The 23,908-nt window shown below is 39.6% G+C and overlaps 1 protein-coding gene across 8 annotated transcripts in view; it reads right to left on the reverse strand.

Moving 5' to 3' along the window:
- PPP2R5E (protein phosphatase 2 regulatory subunit B'epsilon) overlaps positions 1-23,908 on the reverse strand; it is a 146,881-nt gene that overhangs the window by 57,801 nt on the left and 65,172 nt on the right. For all 8 annotated transcript variants that reach the window (XM_070593988.1, XM_070593986.1, XM_070593987.1 and 5 more), the window contains one exon: positions 9,066-9,262. In XM_070593988.1, coding sequence (XP_070450089.1) covers positions 9,066-9,262 — 197 coding nt within the window. The remainder of the gene's footprint in view (positions 1-9,065; positions 9,263-23,908) is intronic.

The raw sequence follows: 23,908 nt of genomic DNA on the forward strand, positions 1-23,908 counted from the left end.
CCAATCTTCCTATTTTTGCTTGAAGAAGACTGTCTCTGAGCTAACATCTCCTCCAATCTTCCTCTAATTTTGTATGTGGGATGCCACCACAGCATGGCTTGATGAGCAGAGTGTAGGTCCACGCCTGGGATCCAAACCCACAGACCCCAGGCCACCAAAGCAGAGTACATGAACTTAACCACTATGCCACCAGGCTGGCCGCTCTAAATCATTTCATCATTCATTTTCTTGGCAGATTTTTCCAGAAGTATTGCTTATACTTCTAACCATACTTTCAGTTTCAAGGTTAAATTAAAAGGTGGGAGAAAAGAGAAACCAAAACTTGAATGCAGTACTGTAATCTATCCTGCAAAATCCTGTGGCCAACTTGGGGGGAGGGGAGGGGGGTTCTCCTTACAGTGAAATGATAGTACTGGATGCTTCCGTGCTAGACAAGTCACAGCTGTCAAACGATTTTAAGTATATTGAAAACTCCAAACAATCTGTAAAGCAGTTAAGCCAAAAGGACTACAGCTTGTAAATGAAGCAAATAGCAATCATGAGTAGCTCAGAAGCTTCCTGAGTAAAAATCTGCTCCTTAGCACATTTAAATTAAAACTAAGTACATTAAAATCCCTGTCAGATTCCTTAAGAGAGAATGTTTGCTGGAGAGAAATGGTAAATTATTAATATAGTACAAACATGAATATGGAAATATATGAGGAAAAATTTTACTTAGGTGGACTAAGGGCAGTATACATACACATGAATATATAATGACACACACACGGGCACATGAAGATTTACACGGTCCTCCAAAAAAAAGACCTGAAATTAAAATTTCCCAGAGAGAAGTAAAGTTTAAAGTCAACAGTCAGAGAAAAGATATGGAAAGCCACCTTAAAGAGATAAACAGCTTTCAGGTTAGCAGACTTCATTGCAACCCGAAAAAGTGATTAATTCATCTAAAGAAACAGGTAAGTCTAGCAGAGGCTGTAGAGGTGGGGCCATGAATGATAATAACAACCACGACATCACAACAACCCTACAAAAGTTACAGTGGGGTAACAAGCTTAAGAGGGTTAAGGTATGTCCAAGATCACACAGCTAAGTAAATGGCAGGACCGGGCCCAGGTCTGTCTGTCTATACCACTGACCTGGGAAGGACAACCAAAAGGGAAAGTGGGCTGTACACACCTAAGTGCTTCCAAGGCTTAGGGGCCATCATGGAGACGGAGGGACGTTCCAATCATCTAACTCCCTTGCTCCAAATCCAGGCTAAACACGCGATGTCAGGATGCCTTGGCTGCCGCCAGAGCTTGCCTGCTTCCAGTGGGGGGACAGAGAGAAGCGGCATGCAGGGAGGACATGGACTTAGGGGACAGGATCATCTCAAGGACTGTAGTTTGGGTGGAACAGAGGAGAGTTCTGAACTACAGCCCTCCTCCCCGCCCCCAGTCACCATGCACTCTTACATGCTGGGAAGGGGTGGTAGGCAGGAAAAAAGGTTCAGAAGCACTGTTCCTTCAAGAATAACACAAAGGCAGTGTGGTTATTACACAGGGGAGTGAGGTAGTGGGGGGAGAGGGAGTGAAAGGGAAGCTGTTTCTTAAGCAAAAAATGAACATTTAACCTGAGGCCTTGTCAGAAGCAGCAAAAGAGACAGGGATGAGCTAATCAGAAGCCTTATTACCTAATTAGAAGAGCTCAAGGAAAAGAACACAGGACAGAGGCAAGAGTCCAGTCTTAGGGGGGTTTAGTCCCCACTCCCATTGGAAAGAATGATTCCTGGAAAGCATTAGGCACAACAGCTATGAACATGGCTCTGGAGCCAGACAGCCTGGATTCGAATCTCAGCTCTGCCAGTGACCCAGGTGTTTCTTGGGCAAGTTTCTTAACCTCTCTCCACTTCCTTTACATCATCTATAAAATAACACACATAATAATGCTACCTACCTCAAAGCGTTGCTGTGAAGACTGAATTAACTCAGATGTTGTAGTTGCTGCAGATTATTATGCTGCAAACAACGAAAGGCGTACAGGTGTGGGCGATCTTCTTTCATTAGTGCACACCTTTGTGAAGAACCTCTAAGGATTAAGCATTTGACTACAACTCTAAACTACGTAACTATTATAACAACCTAGCAAACTGACACAAGATGAAACAGAAAAATCTGAAGAGTCAGACGTGTTTTTAGGAAACTGAATTCACTACCAGAAACCTTCCCACAGAGAAAACTCCAGGCCCAGATGGTTTCCTTGGTGAAATCATTCCAACAACTTCATCTTTCATCTTTAGTTACTGCATAAATGGGAAGATCCTACTCCCTTCCAATCTCATATTTTCCAGCAGAGCAGCATCCAGCAGAACACTGCACATGTGGTAAAATCAAGCTAAAACCATTTTGAAGTCAGACATGTCTTTGAAAATTTAATCAAAAGCTACAGATCTTCTACCACAAAACACACAAAATTTTGCAGTCAACATCAGAGGGTTCCTTGACCCCATGAAACCAATCTATGGACACCCTGAGATGCTAAATGCATATTGTTAAATGAGCATTAACTAAAGAAGCATGGCGTGATAGTTTAAGACGGTAAGTGAGGAAAGAAAGTGCCTGCCAATTCCTCTACCCTCTGATATATTACAAATGGTACAGTCTGCTCCTAACCTTGAGCAGTGGACTCTTCTTGATCTCATTCTAAAAATGTCTTCCGGTAAGCTTCATTATCATAAGCTTAAATTGTTTTCTAAGAACTAAGGAATTCTTTACATTTAATTAACTCTCAAGTCCTATCTTTCAGACTTATCCTACCATCAAAATTTACCAATAACTTCAGTTCCTAAATGCCGTTTCCCAGATACCCCTCAATTCTCTTCTATTTATATTTCCAGTTGCGTAAGCAGCCCACCTCCTATAGATCTTATCTCCTCATACCTATAGATCTTAACTCCTTTGGGTCTGAAAAGTCACCTCCAAGGCAAATTCTGGCCAGGATGTATAGTTATATTCCTTATCAGATGAAGGCAGACGAAAAATGGAAATTCCATATTTCCCCCCGGTAGTTATTATTCCCAAGGCTACTTTTAGACAGCTGTTATTTTATAAAAAGAAACTCTGTCCTTTAGCCAATAGAGTACGTAGTGGAGTTAAAGCACCCCTGAGAGTCTGTGTAGGCACACTCTGAGGCCCTTCACTGCCATTTTATAATTTTCTACAAAGCCATATTATTCTATTAAGAGGCTAACCAGAGCTCTGACTTCCAGTTAAATCAAAAAATGTATGAAAGATAACGCACTTAGATAACCAAATCACAGGGTATAATTTGAGAGTGGGGGAAAACAAAGCTAACGGTAGCCAAGAAACAATATAAAGGACTCAAGGAAAGACTGCAATAGAAAAGAAGAAAAAATTGTTCAACATATTTTATCTTAAAACTACTTTAGGTTTGGAAAATCACATATTCTACAATTTGAAGTACACAGAGATTGAACCACATATTAGGAGTGGGGCAGACTTTGGAACCAAAAAAGCCAAGTAATAAAGACAAAATATGAACATAACAGAAAACAAGCAGGGCGACAAGGTCTACTTTCTGCTGGAGAGAAGTGACAGGATTTTACCCTAATGAAGACAGTACAGGGTACATGCAATCATTATCTATAGTCAGTATCTCAACTGCCTCATATTTCACGCACCCGTCAACCTACCAGCTCCCACCTGTACCTCTGCACTGAAGCGTGATGATTCCCTGGTATCGCCTGAAGGCCCATCACTGTTCTTTTTCTCCCCTGTCCTGCTCCCATGCTGATAATTACCAATCTCCATCTCCAGCTTTCCACAACTAGGGCTCCCATAAACTCAAAGTAAACACATCAAAAATCAACTCCTCAGCTTCCATTCAAAACCTACTCTCCCTTCTACTGTACCTTTCTCAAAACGGCAGCACCACAAACTACCTAATTCCCAAAGCTATCCTAGACCCCTTCCTCTCGCACATTCCAAACCTTCACACAAATCCTAAGTGGCTTCAATTTTACCTGCTAAGTGAGTCCCATCCTTTCCTCTCCTTTTCTACTCCCCAACCTGTGCTTAGTTTAGGCCCTCCACAACTTCTCTAACACAACTGTCCCCTAAGTGATTCCTCTCTGTCTTCAATTTCGGTCCCCTCCAATCTATCTGTCCCCCTGCCATGATAATATAAATCCAACCGTGACACTCAACTGCTTAAAACTTTTCAACGGCTATCCATTGTTTGTGAGCTTCTTGGAGGATCTGGCCCACATCTACATCTTCAACGGCCACCATTCACCTGCTCCCACTCCCCAACACACACACACACACACACACACACTCTTAATGCTCTAACACAGCACTATTTGTGTTTCTCTGAATATATCATGGAGTTTGGGGATTCCTTTGCATCATGTAATTCTCTTTTTCATTTCAACACTATTTCAGCCACCTGGAAAACACGTATTCACCTTTTAACACCCTGCCAAGGCTTTACTCACTTTGTAAAGCCTTCCTTGACCACCCCTCCCTACCTCTGATTAATCACTCTTTTTCTCTACTCTACCTTGTTCATACTTTTACTAATGCACGTATGACATTATCTTTATTATTCGTTCACATGAGTATCCTCTCTACCTGACTGTGAGTTTGTTGACAGAGCAGATCCCTGCCTTTATTTATCATCAAGATGTAAAAGTGTGGTTGTAAGTCATTCAATAAACAATACCTGGAGTTAACTAAAACAATGTCTTCACCAGTGAGATTTCATCTCACATTGAACTATCCCCAAAAGAGACATTTTTGCAAAGGAAGATGTGCAAATATAAAGAATAGAAAATATGCACAGATCAAGTTCAGGTAAAAAACATTAGCACAAGATCACTGGGAAAGCCAGAAATTCTAAGAAATCTTTCAAATGGATGCATGGTAACAGAACCAAAAAGGAAACACTAGCATAATGTGGTAAAAACACTGCCTCAAGGACAGAAGCCTGACACTCAAGACAATACAGAGCAGAATGTGCCAAAGCCTAAAGAAGTAAGAGTCCTGATTCCCGTTTTTCCATCAGATATGGCCCCACTAGAAATACATGAAAGAAACCACTGAGCTAAGCAACTCCTTTGGACAATGGTTCGTAAACTTTAAGAATGGCAGAATCCATTGTAAATTTCTTAAACTGTGTTGACCAAAACTGTTGGTCAACTGGAAGGCTGTGAGAGATCATCAACTCCTTCCATTTACAATAGGAGAAACAGCCTTAGAGAGGAAATTACTCACCCAAGATCTCACCACTAGCTAAGTGGAAGATGAGAAATGAGGACGGTGACTTCCACATTCTCTGTCTGGGGCTCTTTCCACCACCCCACACTACCCTTCTGCGGGTAAGTTAGGTGCTGTATTGTTTTGTTTTGTTTACACATAAAAAGTTGTTTTTCTTTCTTAATTCTAGCAGTCTGAGGGGGTATCCAGACTTCATCCAAATGCTAAAAATGGTTTCCACAACTCATAGATTACTTTCATCTGTCACTCTTTTCTTCCCCTAACAGGAATAGCATCTCTCAAAGTATAGGTCCCATCAGGTTGGATCAAAGGCTTTTGGTAATAATGCTGACACCTGAACATGCCATCCTAAGTCATCACTCATCTCGGTTTGTAAAACCTAGTTATCGCTTCATTGATATTTCATTGAAAGCATTACCATTTCCCTCACTAATCCTACTGAGGCAGTTTCATTTTGCAGTATTAAGGAAGAGGAACAGGTGGAGACAGTGACTGTTCAACAGGCAGGATTGAAATTACAGCATCTGAGAATGACTGAGGCAATGGACACAACACATCTAGCTGATAGAGCATTTTAAGTCCACAAACAGGTTCTACCAGTGACTGTAAAATCAACTATCTAATAACAAAATCATCAAAATACAATAATAATATTATTGACTGCCTGATATACGTTAGGGACTGGTCTAAGAGCTTTATCCACGTCATCACCAATCCTCACAAAATAGCCAAAAGGCAAGTACAGTACAGATTAGAAAAGTGAGCAGTGGTAGCACCAGAATTTCTATATACAAGGAGCTCACAGGTGGCAAAACGGAAGGGAGCAGAGGGCACCAAGTGGGGACTTGGTTCCAACCCTTCTTACCGAGCACTTAGCACCCCGGTCACTAGATCGTACGTGTACCTGAGGTGGTAAGAACCTTGATGTACAAACAAGCACAACAATTGTCCTTGGATGGACTATTTATGGAGCAGGGTAGGAGGCATTATGACCACCCTTCCCTGATTGTACGTACCTCTTAGCACCACACGAAAACTGAGGGCCCCAAAGATGGAGGGCTCCAGGAAGGTGATAGAGCAAAGAAGAGTGGCCAGACCTGGCACCTGAACCCAGGTTTGTGTGGTTCCAAAGTCCTATCTCCTTCTACTCTACCACACTACCTCCTTTTCTGTAAATGCCCCAGATTGTCTAAGAACCATGTAAAATCAGTAGTTAGCAATTTAACAAATCACAAGATATGAAAAATAAATTACGCTTCTGACAACCCTAAACTATCATCTAGAAAGTTAATTTTCTAATACCCTAGAATAGCATGCATGCTACAGACCCAACACCTCCTAAGGTAGGACTCAAGTATATTTTCAAACACACATTCACACACACACAACAGGAGTCTTTTTTAATTTTTTTGGTTGAGGGGGAACATAAGGGAAGGTGGTAAGGGAGAAGAGACAACGGTCTCCTTTAAGAGACTAAAGCTGGTTTAAGACCAAGCTGGTTCATAGGAATAAAAGAACTTTTGGATTAAGCCAAATACTGGGTCTAAAAACGGACTACAACCCAATGACATCCAATACATTCACTGTAATCTGAGAGCCTGAAATGCCCACATTTTAAGTGGGAATCCATTCACTCGTTCAACAATCTCCAGGTAGGCCTGGGCTAGGAGGCCTCAGAGAGGCCTCAGAGACGTGCAGGGCACAGCTCCCGCCTAGAGGTGCTTATGGTCTAATTAGAAAAATTAGATAAATGTGTGAAAGGAGAAAAAAGCAGCAAATGAACAAATTCCAAAAGGGTAGGTTACCAAGAAGCAGAGGAAACTAAAGAAAGGAGAAAACTCTGGGCTTTTCAGAGAACAGTGATAGCATTTTTAAGCCAGGTCTTGAAAGGAACGGGAGAATTAGAATTAGAGGCTGGGGGCAGGGAATACATGAAGGTCCAGAAACAGGGAAAAGATATAGGCTATTAAAAAATAAATCAACAAATACACAGATGCTCTCACACAAGGGCAAAGTGATGTGTGTACAAGGATATTCACAGAGCATCGGTTAAATAAATTATGGTACATCCACATTATGAAATATTATGCAGCTATAAAAATTAACAAGGCAGATTTATATGTACCAACATACATTATATATTGCTAAGTGAAAAAAGCAAGGTACAGAGAGCATGTACAGTATGCCAGCATCTGTGTGTTTACAAAAAATAATATTTATACGTATATGCTTGTATATGCTTACATATTCATAGACTATTCATGGAAAGATATAGAAGAAAGTTATTAACAGTGGATACCTCTGTTGGCTTAGGATGTGAGTAGGCTAACACCAAAGGACCGTGCTCTGCAGAAGGCAGGTGGACTAGAGAAGATCCTAAGTATCAGGTTAAGAGGTTTAGACAGCATGCAAACTCTAGAGCAGGGTTTCTCAACAGTGGCATTATTCACATTTGGGATATTCACAATTGACACTGGGGCTGTAACTCTGTTATGAGAGCTGTCCTGCGCATTATAAGATGTTTAACAGCATTCCTGACCTCTACTCGCCAGACGGTGGTAAGCACCCCGCTCCCACTTCTGGTTGTGACTACCAAAAACGTCTCTAGACATTGCTAAAGTGCCCTGGGAGGCAAAATCGCCCCTCGTTGAGAACCACTGCTCAAGAGCCACAATGTTAATAGTTAATCTACAAAACACTCTAGCACACTACATCCCTGTAAATTAACAACAAATGCAACAAAGCTCAGATATGGACCTGAGGAATCCACTGGACATTGTTTTGAAATGAGCTTCATATATCAGTCATAGTTTCTCAAGTTGTGATAATTCAGGTCTCTTCCCAAATATGAACTATTCATTTTTAACCATATCTACTCCATCACAGGGGTCTCCTTTCTTTATTTGTTGAATACAAATGGTAAGAGTTAAATAGAAAAGTTAGATATATTTTCAGCAGTACACAGAGAGTGGGCCAAATTCCCCAACGGGCTGCCCAGTAGCACTCTGAGCCCTCTGGATCTCTGCAGCACAATTGCAGGAGTTCGCAGACCAGCCCTGCCTCTTCGAATGGCATGCCCTCTCTAGATCCAAGATCTTCTAGGATGCCAAGGAAAGCAACCCTCCCACAGAAATCTAACAGAAAATCATATTTTGGCTTGGCTTTTGAAAAACTAATATAATTATTGACACAATAAGAACATAATTGCTTACATTATGCTAATAATATTTCTTCTCATAACTCCTAACAACCGCAAAAAGTGCAAGACACTGTTCAAAAATAACGAAAGACATCACCCCTGATTTTCAGATTCTAAAGATAATAATTAGTTTATAAAGCCACGAGAGGCTTTAACTGGATTCTACAAATCACAATTTTATTAAGCTTAAAGCCATTTCTAATATACCACAACGAATAGGGAGAAAAAAAAAATCAAGATATCCAACAGGCTTGATTATTTTTCAAACACAGATCTAAAACTTTGGTTGATTCTCCTGTGTCTTTTCTTTTCCCAATGCCAGAAATCCAGTAACACCCTGGCAATCTTGGCTTCATATTTTGAAGTCACTGATTCCTCCAGTACTGTCGTAGGTGAAAAGTTCTGGATTTCATTCTCATGAAATCATGCTCTTCACATTCCGTATTGCGCCGACTACTTATGCTTAGCTCTCAGAAGGTTGGCTCCTATTTGCGGAGGGGACCTCCAGTGACCTGACTCGGCAATAAATACACCTGTGAGTCGCTATGGAAGGTGCTTAAAAGTGTCCGCGGCGAAAAAAAGAAACTCACCATTCTAACTACTTCAGGGTAAGTCTGCTCTGTCAAACAGCCTCTGCTTATTGTAATGTAGTCCACCAGTTCATTAAGAGTGGAGCGCTTGTATTCTTTCATTTTAAGATCAGATAGCGTGTCCATGAAGTCAAAAATGACACAGCACTGCTGAAGTTTCTTTAGGAACAGTTCAGGCTGCTCTGAGGATGGAACGTCTAAGAAAAAAAAAGGAAATGGTGTAAGTCTGTCATCAATTTCTAGGTAACAGGAATTCTCTGTGAAACTTACTTCAAAAACAAGCTCAAAAAAATAAGAATTCACATGACAACAGTGTTCTTTTTAACAGTCACACATGGGTGGGAGGGGATACAACATCCACTACTTTAGAGACCTTGTGTTTGAAAACTACATGGTACCAACACAATTGACAGCATTTGCTAGTCCACAACCAAAGATTGACCAAAATCCCAAGAGCCATTAGCGAGTTGAAGCAATTTTAACCAAAACCACCTCAATGTCAACACCCTTAAGCCAAAAACACTGAAAAAGGTCACACTGTCCATTACAAGGTAAAGGCAGAAGTTTTCGCTGTTGGTTTAAATTAGTTTTACTAAAAAATTTCGAAGCAGAAATGTCAGTCGATTCATTTTAATTTCATGCTGACATCCTTGGTATTTAAAGCAACTGTTGTGTCTATGTGTTTATATTTTTTGTTTTGTTTTGGCTTGATATCTATGAAGTTTCTTTGTCAAAGAAACTTGAAAAATCAACAAAATGAAGCAATACCAATTCTCTCAAAAAGAGCACATCAGTAATGGACAATAAAAGCAAACTCTACTTAAATCTATGTTCCCTCTTTTGACCCATCTTCTTCCGTTATGGTGCAAAAAAAACCACTAACATCTTCATTAATATGGTCTCAGAATAAACACCTGTTCTTTTCCCACAAACAGCAAATCAGACATTTGGTTTGGTGTCATTTCTAAAAAATATGTAGAAATTTTAGGTTAAAATTCCCCAGCTACAACAGAAATCTGATCTATAGTGAGACTTGAAACACGCCAACTAAATTGGAGATAGCCCATTCCATTCCTATTTTCCTTCTACTCTTTTACTCCCCCAAACTGGAGCTTTCCTGGAAAGGGAATGAGATTATGACCAGAGTAGGGTCTGCTGCCTTCATCAAAGGCAATTAGCTCATTAATCCTCAGAACACTCTTAGAGGTACGCAGGTGACATTATATTGTTATTCTCCATTTTTCAACAGGAAAATTAGAGACAATCATTGAGATCTCACAGTGATTAAGCTATGGAGCTGGGAACAGCTCCTGGGTCTCTAACCACATTCCCATATTCCCTTTGTACTATTCAAGAGGGACTTGAACAATGTTTGGCCAGTCACTCACAATCAGCCTCAGTTGCCTGACTCCCAGTAAAAGCTTTACTGCAGCCTCACAGTGTGGGCCACCTGCTCCCTGGAGGTAAGTGCAACAGCCAATGGCACCCACCTTATAGCCACCAGCAGCCCCAGCAGAAGGGAATGAGGGTTAGATTCCTATTCACAGGATCCACACAACTCCTCTCCACAACCCTCGTCTCCTCCTCATATCCCACAACCCAAGTGCTAGCCCAAACACCCAGAGCCTCATGGATAATTCCCCCAGAACACTGCCTACGGACATCGACTTTGGGGTCAGCCTAGAGGAGAGTGGACAAGATATCTGAAAATACAGGATTTCTCTGCCAGATATAAGGGGTCAAGAAGTAGTCAGTATTTTTGAAGGTATATAGCATCACTGCAACTCTCAGCAAAAACAAGTTGTAAATTTAGAAATTATTCTTAACCAATGAGTTTCCCCTCCCACCACCACTCCCATAGATCCCCAAAGGCCTAATGTGTCTTACAGTCAAAGACTTTGGGATTTGAGTTAAGCCATGAGATATGTCTTATTCTATGCCCCTAGACTTAATCACTTTCAAAGTATTCAGCTTTAGACTACAAGAACTAAATTTCTTGGGGCTGGCCCTGTGGCCCAGTGGTTAAGTTTGCGTGCTCCGTTGCAGGCGGCCCAGTGTTTCGTTGGTTTGAATCCTGGGCGCGGACATGGCACTGCTCATCAAACCACGCTGAGGCAGCGTCCCACATGCCACAACTAGAAGGACCCACAACGAGGAATATACAACTATGTACTGGGGGGCTTTGGGGAGAAAAAGGAAAAAAATAAAATCTTTAAAAAAAAAAAAAAGAACTAAATTTCTTATAGTCAGACCAAGCTTTCTCTTTAATTGCTTCCTGCTTCAGGTGTTTAAAATAAATATATAAACAAACGAAAAGTAAACAAGGTTGCTTATGCATATGACTACGTATCCTTAACCAATGGCTAATTACGTGCTCAGGACCATCACGGTTAATTATTTAAGTCTTCTAAGTTCTAAATCAGACCCCATACCTTGAAGCTGAATGGAAGTTTTGATGCTGCACAGGGAACCAGAAAAGGCTTGTTAATGTAACATTAAAGTTAAAATCTTCAGGAAAAATTTGAATTAATCCAATTTTTGATATAGTAACTTTAATAAAGCTTAAAAATCAGACAATCTACACGGAGAACGCCTTAATTCAGCACATATGAATTATGAAAGCATCTATAAATGACAGCCTTTCCTCCAAAAAGCAAACAATCATTTAAGCAGTGACAACAACTATTAATCTTTGTGGTCACTGCAACAATACTCAAGAGATCCATATATTTGGCTATTTAAAAAAATTCAGGCAGTTAACATTTAGTCTTTTTTTTTAATGTTACGCAATTGAAATTTAGTCTTTCTTTATGCAAATTGATATAATGTCATAGCTAAATGTGAAGCAGACTATCCATCTGCCAATAGCTTACATTTATTGAGTACTACTGGGTACATTTATTGGGTACTATTCTAAGCACTTTACATATATTATGTCTTATTTAATCCTGACAACAAGCCTATGTGGTAGGTACTATTTCTAATTTAACAGATGAGGAAACCAAGACACAGAGAGATTCAGTGACTTGCCCAGAGTCTTAGAGCTAATAAGTAGTGGGGACAGAATCCAAACCCAGGCAGACTGGCTTCAGAGTCTGAACTCTTCACCACCATGCAACATTCCAACTCAGTGAAAGGCAAGAATAATACCATTTCCCATAAAACAGGGTACGTGCATAGAAAAAAGAGCAAGAACACAGAAATAAATCAACAAATTAATTTCCAACATACCCCATTCATAAAGGATCATGCAGGACCCTTCTAGCCCATTCCCCAGAGATTAACACATAGAGCAACAAGTTGTGCTTTATCCTTTATCACAGACCAAATTCTTCTAACATGATCTCCTTTCCTAAAATTAAAGAACTTAAGTAGTCAAGACTAACCAAAAGGGGGGGGGGAGGGGGGCGGTCCTCAAATAGCTAATTCCTTTATAGCAACAATTTTTTAAAAATTACTTTTTTCATTCATGCTGAAGGATCACCTAACTAGCAACAGTCCAAGCAAAGGGCTCTTCCTCTAATGTCTAGCCCTCAGACTGCCCCACATAGCTATGCTGCTCCCAACCTCCTCATCTTCATCTCCCTAGTACCCGTGGGATATGAAAAGATAGAATATGAAAACGTAGTACAGGCCAGGATCAGAGAAGGAACACACTCTGAGTAGTGGAGAAGGTTTCAGTGATATAAATATAATGTCTATGGAACCAGTGCCAGAAGCAGACACAAACATTTTTAAAGAAACATTTATAAAAAGTATCAGGTACTAGACCATAAAGAAAATCTCATATATGTCACAAAGAAGAAATCAGACAAGCAATAGTTTGACTACAATGCAGTAACATCAGATTTTAACAACTCGAAGCTACCCACCTCCCAAATTCCAAGCCACCTGAAAATCTAAGCACTTAGTAACTTAAAGAAAAAAAAAACAAATTATAAACATTTAGAAATAAATCTAAACTAGAAAAATTAAAGATCATCTCTGAATCCCAAAGTGGACCAGGCAGCAGATGCTTGTGTCGTCTCTCTTCTAATGGAAACCTCTGGCCTGCACAGGCTGTCCCTGCTCCCAGGAGAGGGATCCCACAGAATCACAACCATAAAAAATGAGGAATCAATAGTGGTTATGTAATACCATGAAGGTCATTAGCACAACCACCAAACCATCCAATGTTAGTATTTGTTTAAAGGGAGAATAACTGATCCAATTATCATAGCTTGATAAGATTCCATAAGGTCAGATTCCATTGCTCTGGAACTGTTTCTCACCCAAGAAAATAATGTAGTGACCAGCTAGCTAAGTGCTGAATCCACTTGGCAGCTATACTTCTCTCTGCATTGTCCTTCTCTGTCTTTTTGAGCATTAGTCATTTTCTCCCATGTGTCTTTTCTATAACCATCTCCCAGCCTCCTCCCATACATTTTCATCAATGAGCTGGGGAAAATAACTACTCCCAAGCTCCAAGGTGTTCATACCCAAATAATTTTAAAATTTACAAGAGCAACAAGTAATGGAAAAATGGGCAAAAAAATTCAACAGTAGAGGGAGGATGCAAGTTCAGATTAAGAGACAAAAGATTCTTATTCTATCTAAAGAACAGTCAATGGAAAGTATATATATTTTAGCCACAGTGCCCCTCCATCACATGCACATGCACACATGCATACACACACAAAACTCCCCTCCCTATCACTATGATTTCAAGGGCAGGTTCTTTATTTATTATTTGTTTATTTGTTTGTTTATAATTGGTCAAAGCAGCTGATTCCTCCCCAGTCAAAAGCTTCCATTATTCCATCCCATCTGATGTGTGGGGCACAGGATCATGGGTGCAATATCAGCCCATCTTCCCTTGGGGCCTGACTCAGTCAAGACTTTGCAAAGCAAAAAGTAGCAAAGGTAGAGAAAATAAAACATGAGCCCTGTGCCCTTTGGATTTGGTGCTGTAGGACTCTAGTCAATTGAAGTTGTACCAGAATGTTAAATTCACACTTGCAAATATGCCAACCAAATAAATAAAGAAGGCCCACATCACGATATTTATTAGCCACAATATCACAGGAAGAAGGCAGATTGGTTTAAAAAAAGATGGGGCTGGTAACTTATTTACACATATGCTGTTAAAACATACGCGGAAATACAGTCAATAAATATTTCTATAAAACCCTCAAGTTTGCATTGAAAGCTAAGCAGTAACATTATTTGAGCTCCTAATGAACAATATTTATAACCAGTTACATCAATTCAAAAGATCTGAAATAAAATCTTTCTAAAGTAACGCTTTTCACCTGAAACAGTCCTAAGATATTACCCTTTTCTATCCATTTCTCCAATTCTCACAAAAAATAAAGGTATCCATAGTTTGAGGATGTAAATGTGGTTTTTGACCCCCTCTACCTCATCCCTTAGAACATTCACTAAGGTATACAAATCCCCATCCACGTATGCTGTCAGTCCCTCACACACAACCCTCCAGAACTTCAGCAAAGTCAGTGAGAGTTCTACTTGCATAAGGCAATGAGCCTAGATTTAAAGAAAACTAGTCTCAGTGCTAAGGGGAGCTTAGTACTAAAATATTAAGTTGACTTAGCCTCAAAGGACTAAAGCATGGTATGCAAGCACATATGGTAAAATGCCTAACTTCTTGGCCATGGGGTCTATCCAAATCCTGGCCACCAACTTTACTTCTAAACACAGACATCGGCAGCATTCCCTTTTTGTAGCACATATTTCCGGAAAACTAAAAAGAATCCTATTTTATTAGTAGAACTATGCTTCCATTAGGAATTGCTTTTGACACCCAAAAAATCACAGATGTAACCAATATTTCAACAAAACAAGGAGACAACATAAATCTTTATGATGAATCAAATAATTAGGTTTCACATCATATGAACTGCATCCAAGTATAACACACTGATTACACAAGATACTTCAATGTAAATAAACAAATATTAAGAAACTAACCCAAGACTAACCATATTAGCTGAAAGAAGTATTAAACACTGGACCATTCCAATTACTTTATTACTGTACTCAAAGTCGTGGGTTCAAAACCATTTGTTGTTGATGGTGGTGGTGCTGCTGGTGGTGTGCTGCTTCCACCACTAGGTATCGGTATTTTATAAAGCATCTCAGGTGAATTCAATGTGTGGCCATGGTTGAAAAGCACTGTATTTAAAGTAATAACTGTAAAATCCTTCTTTCATCTTCTCTACCTTTCAAATTCTTTCTCTCTCAGTTTATTTAAAGCTAACAGTGAAACCTTTCCGTTTCCAAGCAAAGGAAGGTTCCTGGAAACAGCCACCAGACTGCAAACATTCCTCTTGGCCTCAGCTATAAATAAGAGAATGTACAGTTGGCTGCATTCAGAACTCCTTCCAATCTATCAGGAAGATCGAGACACACTTCATTGATGATTAGCACACACATCTTTTATAGGTGCAAAACATGTCTCATAGAATGGCAACATAGATAAAATAGTGTATCAAAAGAATGAGACCAAGGCGTGAGTATTAATTAAACACCACACTGAAAGGCAGAGAAGGCCAGCACTGATATTTCAAGGTACAAAGAAGGACGACAATGATAATGAACATTTACTATTGGAGAGCACTGCACTAAGCTCCTGACATACATCATCCCGCTTAATCCTCAGAAGGCTTTAGGAGTTGCCGCTATTAATATCCCGGTTTTTCAGATGAAAAAACTGGGGCCCAGAACAGCTAAGTCACTTGCCAACACCGCCTGCTAGTAAGGGCTACAGCTGGTATCCAAACCCAGGTAGTCTTAGTCCAGAGCCCACACCAATAACAATGATGATTGTGATAAATAACAGCAACTGATAACCACTGCCACCACTGGAGCTATGGATAAACTGCCATGGTTAGTTATTGTTTAAGAAAAGTTGTAATCTAAAGATAAAGGAAAACTTGACAGACTTTTCTACCAGTATTTACATGTTTTAAACTTAAACAGCATAAAATCAGCCTTAAACTACTGAACAATGGTAGCTGGGTAAATTAAAGTTTTAAATAATATCAATATATTAATTATTCTTCCCAGCTTGGAAAATCAACATGTATTTATTAATATTCTTTCATGGATCTCTCCAGTTTTCCTTTCCCCAAAATGGATAAATACATGCTCTCCGATTTTTTTTTAAGAGGAATTTTTTTTTTTTTAAAGATTGGCCCTGAACTAACATCTGTTGCCAATCTTCCTCCTTTTCTTTTTTCTTCTCCCCAAAGCCTGTGGACACAGAAACTTGGAAGCTAAACGACAATGAATTCAAAATAACTATCATCAAAAAACTCAATGAGGTGAAAGAGAATATAGAGAAACTATTCAACACATTCAGGAGCTACTTCACTAAAGAGATTGAAACTATAAACAAGAATCAATGTGTGTAGACATCACAAAGGAGCAAATCAGCATAATCGAAAATGGACATGTTAAAATGCTCCAGACAGAGGAGGAGAACTAAGACTAAAAAGAAATGAAGAACGTCTCCGAGAAATATCCGACTCAATGAGGAAATGCAATGTAAGAATTATAGGTATTCAAGAAGGTGAAGAGAAAGAGAATGAAGCAGAAAGCATGTTCAAAGAAATAATAGCAGAGAACTTCCCAAATCTAGGGAAAGACAGGGAAATATGCGTGGAAAAAGCTTCCAGATCTCCTAGATTTGTCAATGTAAAAAGACCCACCGCAGGGCCGGCCCCATGGCCAAGTGGTTAAGTTCACATGCTCTGCTTCAGCAGCCAGGGTTTCACTGGTTCAGATCCTGGGCACGGACATGGCACCGCACATCAAGCCATGCTGAGGCAGTGTCCCACATGCCACAACTAGAAGGACCCACAACTAAAAAATATACAACTATGTACTGGGGCGGGAGGCTTTGGAGAGAAAAAGGAAAAATAAAATCTTTAAAAAAAAACAAAACAAAAGACCTACTGCAAGGCATATAGTAGTAAAACTGGCAAAAAGGAAAGAAAAAGAAAGAATACTCAGGGCAGCAAAGCAGAAGAAAATAACCTACAAAGGAACCCCTATTAGGCTTTCAGCAGATTTCTCTGCAGAAACCTTACAAGCTAGGAGAGAATGGAACGACATATTCAAAACCGTAAAAGATAAAAATCTTCAGCCAAGAATACCTATCCAGCAAAAATATCCTTTAGATATGAGGGAGAAATTAAATCTTTCCCAGACAAACAAAAGCTAAGGGACTTCGTAGCCACGAGACCAACCCCTCTCCAACAAGAAATCCTCAAGAAGGCCCTCATACCTGAAAAAAGAAAAAAAGGGAAGAAGGGGTCACAAAACACAGAGTAAAGAGATAAATAGGTAGACAGAATCAGAATAGGATATCAAATATTCAACTAAAGCATTAGGCCAAAAGGAAGGAAAACACCAAAAACAAAGACAATCTTGTCACTTTAACCACAAACTCACAACACAAGTTGGAATAAGATAGGAGAAATACAACTTAGAAGGGGAGTAGGGAAGGGACTGAATCAGTTTAGACTAAGGAAATAAGAGGCCATCAGAAAATGGACCATCTTATACATGAGATTCTGAATACAAACTTTAGGGTAGCCACTAAACTAAAAAGCAGAACAGAGACACAAAAAATAAACAAGGAAAAAACAAAGAAATACATCATAAAAAACTACATAATTCAATGGGTAGACCAAAACACAAAGGACGAGAAACAAAGGAAATGCAGGAAAACCGGAAAATGAGGATATAATGACAGCATTAAGCCCTCATACATCAATAATCACCCTCAATTTAAAGGGATTGAATTCTCCAATAAAAAGACACAGAGTGACAAGATGGATTAAAGAACAAGATCCAACAATTTGCTGCTTCCAGGAAACAGATTTCAGCTCCAATGACAAACACAGGCTCAGAGTGAAGGGGTGGAAGATGATACTCCAAGCTAATGGCAAACAAAAGAAAGCAGGTGTCGCAATACTTATATTAGACAAAGTAGACTTCAAAATAAGGCAGGTAAAGACAGACAAAGAAGGGCAGTATATAATGATCAAAGGGACACTCCATCAAGAAGAAATAATGTTTATAAGTATCTATGCACCCAACACAGGAGCACCAAAGTTCATAAAGCAACTATTAACAAACCTAAAAGAAGATATCAAAAATAACACAATAGGGGCCGGCCCCGTGGCCGAGTGGTTTAGTTCATGCACTCCACTGCAGGTGGCCCAGTGTTTCGTCATTTTGGATCCTGGGCGTGGACATGGTACCATTCATCAAGCCACGCTGAGGTGGTGTCCCACATGCCACAACTAGAAGGACCCACGACTAAGAATATACAACTATGTACTGAGGGCTTTGGGGAGAAAAAGGGAAAAAAATAACATCTTTTAAAAAAAACCCACAATAATAGTAGGGGACCTCAACACCGCACTCACATCAATGGATAGACCATCCAGACAGAAAATCAACATGGAAACAGTGGAACTAAACAAAAAGCTAAACCAGTTGGACTTAATAGACATATACAGAACACTCCATCCAAAAAAGCAGAATACACATTCTTCTCAAGTGCGCACAGAACATTCTCAAGGATAGACCATATGTTGGGAAACAAGGCAAGCCTCTACAAATTTTAAAAAATTGAAATAACAACAAGCATCTTCTCCGATCATAATGCTATAAAGCTAGAAATTAATTACAAGAAAAAGCTGAGAAAGGGACAAAGATGTAGAGACTAAACAATATGCTATTGAACAAGCAATGGATCATTGAAGAAATTCAAGGAGAAATCAAAAAATATCTGCAGAAAAATGAAAATGATAACATACCATACCAACTCATATGGGATGCAGCAAAGCTGTATTAAGAGGGAAATTCATTGCAATACATGCACACCTTAACAACAAGAAAAATCCCAAATAAGCAATCTCAAATTACACCTAACTGAATTAGAAAAAGAACAAAGCCCAAAGTCAGCAGAAGGAGAGAATTAATAAAAATCAGAGCAGAAATAAGTGCTACTGAAACAAAAAAGGCAGTAGAAAGGATCAAAGAAACAAAGAGCTGATGCTTTGAGAAGATAAATAAAATTGACAAACCCCTAGCCAGACTTACAAAGAAAAAAAGAAAGCTCAAATAAACAAAATCAGAAATGAAAGAGGAGAAATAACAACAGACTCCATAGAAATACAATGGATTATAAGAGAATACTAAGAAAAACTATATGCCAACAAAATGGATAACCTATAGGAAATGGATAAATTCTTATACTCTTACAACCTCCCAAAGATGAGTCAAGAAGAAACAGACAATCTGAATAGACCAATCACAAAGAAAGAGATTGAAACAGAAATCAAAAGCATCCCAAAGAATAAAACCCCAGGACCAGATGGCTTTCCTGGGGAATTCTACCAAACTTACAGACAGGATTTAATACCTATACTTTTCAAGCTATTCCAAACAATTAGGGAGGATGGAACATTTCCTAACACATTCTACAAGGCCAACATCACTCTGATACCAAAGCCTGACAAGGACAACACAAAAAAGGAGAACTAAAGGCCAATATGGCTGATGAACATAGATGCAAAAATTCTCAACAAAATTTTGGCAACCCGAATTCAGCAATACATCAAAAGGATCATACATCACAATCAAATGGGATTCATACCAGGGACACAGGGATGGTTCAACATCCACAAATCAATCAACGGGATACACCACATCAACAAATTGAGGAATAAAAACCACACAATCATCTCAATAGGTGCAGAGAAAGCATTTGACAAGATCCAACAGCCATTTGTGATAAAAACTCTTAAGAAAATGGGGATAGAAGGAAATTATCTCAACATAATAAAGGCCACATATGACAAACCCACAGCCAACATCATACTCAATGGGCAAAAAGTGAACACCAGCCCCCTGAGAACAGGAACAAGATAAGGATGCCCACTATCACCACTCTTATTCAACACAGTACTGGAGGTTTTGGCCAGAACAATCAGGCAAGAGAAAGGAATAAAAGGAGTCCAAACAGGGAGTGAAGAAGTGAAACTCTAGCTGTTTGCAGGCGACATGATCTTATATATAGAAAACCCCAGAAATTCCTTTGGAAAACTAATAGAAATAATAAACAACTACAGTAAAGTTGCAGGGTACAGAATCAACTTACAAAAATCAGTTGCTTTTCTATACCCCAATAACGAACTTACAGAAAGAGAACTCAAGAATACAATTCCATTTGCAATCACAACTAAAAGAATCAAGTAGCTAGAAATAAATTTAACCAAGGAGGTTAAGGACTTATACAATGAAAACTATAAGACATTACTGAGAGAAATTGATAATGACTTAAAGAGATGGAAAGAGATTCTTTGCTCATGGATTGGAAGAACAGACATAGTTAAAATGTTCATACTACCCAAAGCAATCTACAGATTCAATGCAATCCCTATCAGAATCCCAATGACATTCTTCATGGAAATAGAGTAAAGAATACTAAAATTCATAGGGGGCAATCAAAGACCCTGAATTGCTAAGGCAATCCTGAGAAAAAAAGAACAAAGCTGGAGGCATCACAATCCCTGACTTCAAAATGTACTACAAAGCCATAGTGACCAAAATGGCATGGTACTGGTACAAATCAGGCACACAGATCAATGGGACAGAACTGAAAGCCCAGAAATAAAACCACACATCTATTGACAGCTGATCTTCGACAAAGATGCCAAGAACATACAATGGAGAAAAGATAGTCTCTTCAATAAATTGGTTTCAAACAATTTGAAATCAACAATCCAAAGTAACGTATGCACCCCTATGTTCACCGCAGCACTATCTCACACCATACACAAAAATAAACTCAAAATGGATCAAAGACTTGAAGATACGTCCTGAAACTACATAACTCCTGGAAGACAATATTGGTAGTACACTCTTTGACATCGAACTAAAAAGGATCCTTTCAAATACTATGGCCTCTCAGACAAAGGAAACAAAAACAAAAATATACAAGTGGGAATTCATCAGACTAACAAGCTTCTGCAAGGCGAAAGAAACTAGGATCAAAACAAAGAGACAACCTACCAACTGGGAGAAAATATATGCAAATCATATATCTGACAAAGGGTTAATCTCCATAATATATAAGGAACTCACACATCTGAACAATAAGAAAGCAAACAACCCAATCAAAAAGTGGGCAGAGGAGATGAATAGACATTTTTCCAAAGAAGATATACAGGTGGCCAACAAGCACATGAAAAGACGTGGAACATCACTAATCATCAGGGAAATGCAAGTCAAAACTACACCAAGATACCACCTTATGCCTGTTAAAATGGCTATAATGACTAAGACTAAAAGTAAGAAATGTTGGAGAGGGTGTGAAGAGAAGGGAACCCTCATACACTGATGGTGGGAATGCAAACTGGTGCAGCCACTATGGAAAACAGTATGGAGATACCTCAAAAGACTAAAAATAGCAATACCATATGACCCAGCCATCTCACTACTAGGTATCTACCCAAACAATTTGAAATCAACAATCCAAAGTAACGTATGCACCCCTATGTTCACCGCAGCACTATTCACAATAGCCAAGACATGGAAGCAACCCAAGTGCCCATCAACTGATGACTGGATAAAGATGTGGTATATTTATACAATGGAATACTACTCAGTCAGAAAAAAAGACAAATTCATCCCATTTGCAATAACATGGAAGGAGCTACAGGGAATTATGCTAAGAGAAATAAGCCAGTCTGAGAAAGACAAATACCAGATGATTTCACTCATATGTGGAATATAAACAAGTACTTGGACAAAAAAAACAGTTCAGTGGTTACCAGGGAAAGGGGGTTGGGGGTTGGGCACAGGGGGTGAAGGGGAGCACTTACGTGGTGACAGTCAAGAAATAATGTACAACTGAAATCTCACATTGATGTAAATGATTACGAACTCAATTGGAAAAAAAAAAAAGATTGGCCCTGAGCTAACATCTCTTGCCAATCTTCTTCCGTTTTTTTGCTTCTCCCCAAAGCCCCCCCCAGCACATAGTGGTATATTCTAGTTGCAGGTCCTTCCAGTTCTGCCACCTCAGCATGGCTTGATGAACAGCGCTAGGTCTGTGCCCAGGAACTGAACCGGCAAAACCCTGGGCCACGGAACCAGAGCACATTAACTTAACCACTCTGCCACGAGGCCAGCCCCCATGCTCTCCAATTTATAAGCAAAACCCAAAGGTCAAAACTGAGGCAGACTAGTGGCCTAAGCAGCAAAATTACAGGATTCAGGGCTTTCACATTATTTTGACACAATGTTCCAATCAGAATAAACAGAAACACGTGCAAGCGCACACCCCCCCCCCCCACATCTAATAAATATTTCTGTTTCCAATCCTTCATTAGCTATCCCTCATGCTTTATCTTCTAATGCCAAGGCAGTCACTGAAACTTGTCGGGACCAGAAATAAAACATTTTAAAATTGATCAGTTTATAATTGATCTAATTATAGGTGTAGATTACTTTCCTGCCACCAAACTCACCCCCAGGCCAGAAGCCACCAAAGCCTCTGACTGACATAGTCAATCTCTCTATTATTAATTCATTTCCTAAGGGCTTATTTCCAGAGATGGAGACACCACGAGGATAGAGACCAGGGCCTTTTGAATACAACTAATTCCCGAAGCATGCTGGACTATACCAAAAAAGGGGGCTGCAAGATTTACAGAGTGTTCTACAGTACCTCTGTCAGTGGTTCCCTCTTTTGAAGATTTTACATACCAGTAAAACTACAAAAAAGAACAGGTTGACTTTTTTTTCCTTCAGGTAAAGGCACTAAAATAATAACTAGCCATCATTTATTTTCACCATAATTTCATACAGAAAAAAGGATCTTCTGAATAATAAAAGAAGAGAAACGGTAGCCTCAGAACAACAGACAATCCTTCCTTAAAAAGGAGCGTGGCAGTCCTATACACACGCACGCACACACATGCGTGCATATACACACACAGAGTCATGCATTCTCTTCCTCGATATTCTTTCTCTTCTACTTATTTTTCACTTTGCCCAGTACCAGTAACAACTTTTCCATGGGCCTGTATTTGGGAATCTCTGGGCCATATGAGTCCTTTGTTTCAACATTTTTCCATTAGCATAGAAAAGAGAATTCTAGCCTTAAAGACAGTACTAGGTCCAATTGTACTTAGATGACCATTAAAGCTGAGAAGATAATCACATACCCTGCAATAGTAGAGGAATATCTCACTTTACAGCACCATGTAGTGAAAAACTAAATTAAAAAACTAGGATGGGGGGCCGGTGGTGCACCGGTTAAGTGTGAGCGTTCTGCTTCAGCGGCCCGGGGTTCGCAGGTTTGGATCCCAGGTGCGGACATGGCACCACTTGGCACACCATGCTGTGGTAGGCGTCCCACATATAAAGTAGAGGAAGATGGGCACGGATGTTAGCTCAGGGCCAGTCTTTCTCAGCAAAAAGAGGAGGATTGGCAGCAGACGTTAGCTCAGGGCTAATCTTGCTCAAAAAAAAAAAAAAAGAGAAGAAAAGTAGGATGGGCTAAGGAAACAAGTCAGAGAGAGAAAGATACCGTAGGCTATCACTTCTATGTCAAATCTAAAAAAGCTGAATTCATAGAAACAGAGGCAGGAATGGTGGTTACCAGGGGCTGGCAGTGGGGGGCGGGGGGTGGGGAATAGAAAGATGATGGTCAAAGAATATAAACCTCCAGTTACAAGACGAGTAAGTTTTGGGGATCTAAAGTACAGCATGGTGATTACGTCCATACTACTATTTTATGTACTCGAAAGTTGCTA

This window comes from Equus przewalskii, chromosome 25, assembly GCF_037783145.1.
Source record: "Equus przewalskii isolate Varuska chromosome 25, EquPr2, whole genome shotgun sequence".
In the NCBI taxonomy this organism is placed as follows: Eukaryota; Metazoa; Chordata; class Mammalia; order Perissodactyla; family Equidae; genus Equus; species Equus przewalskii.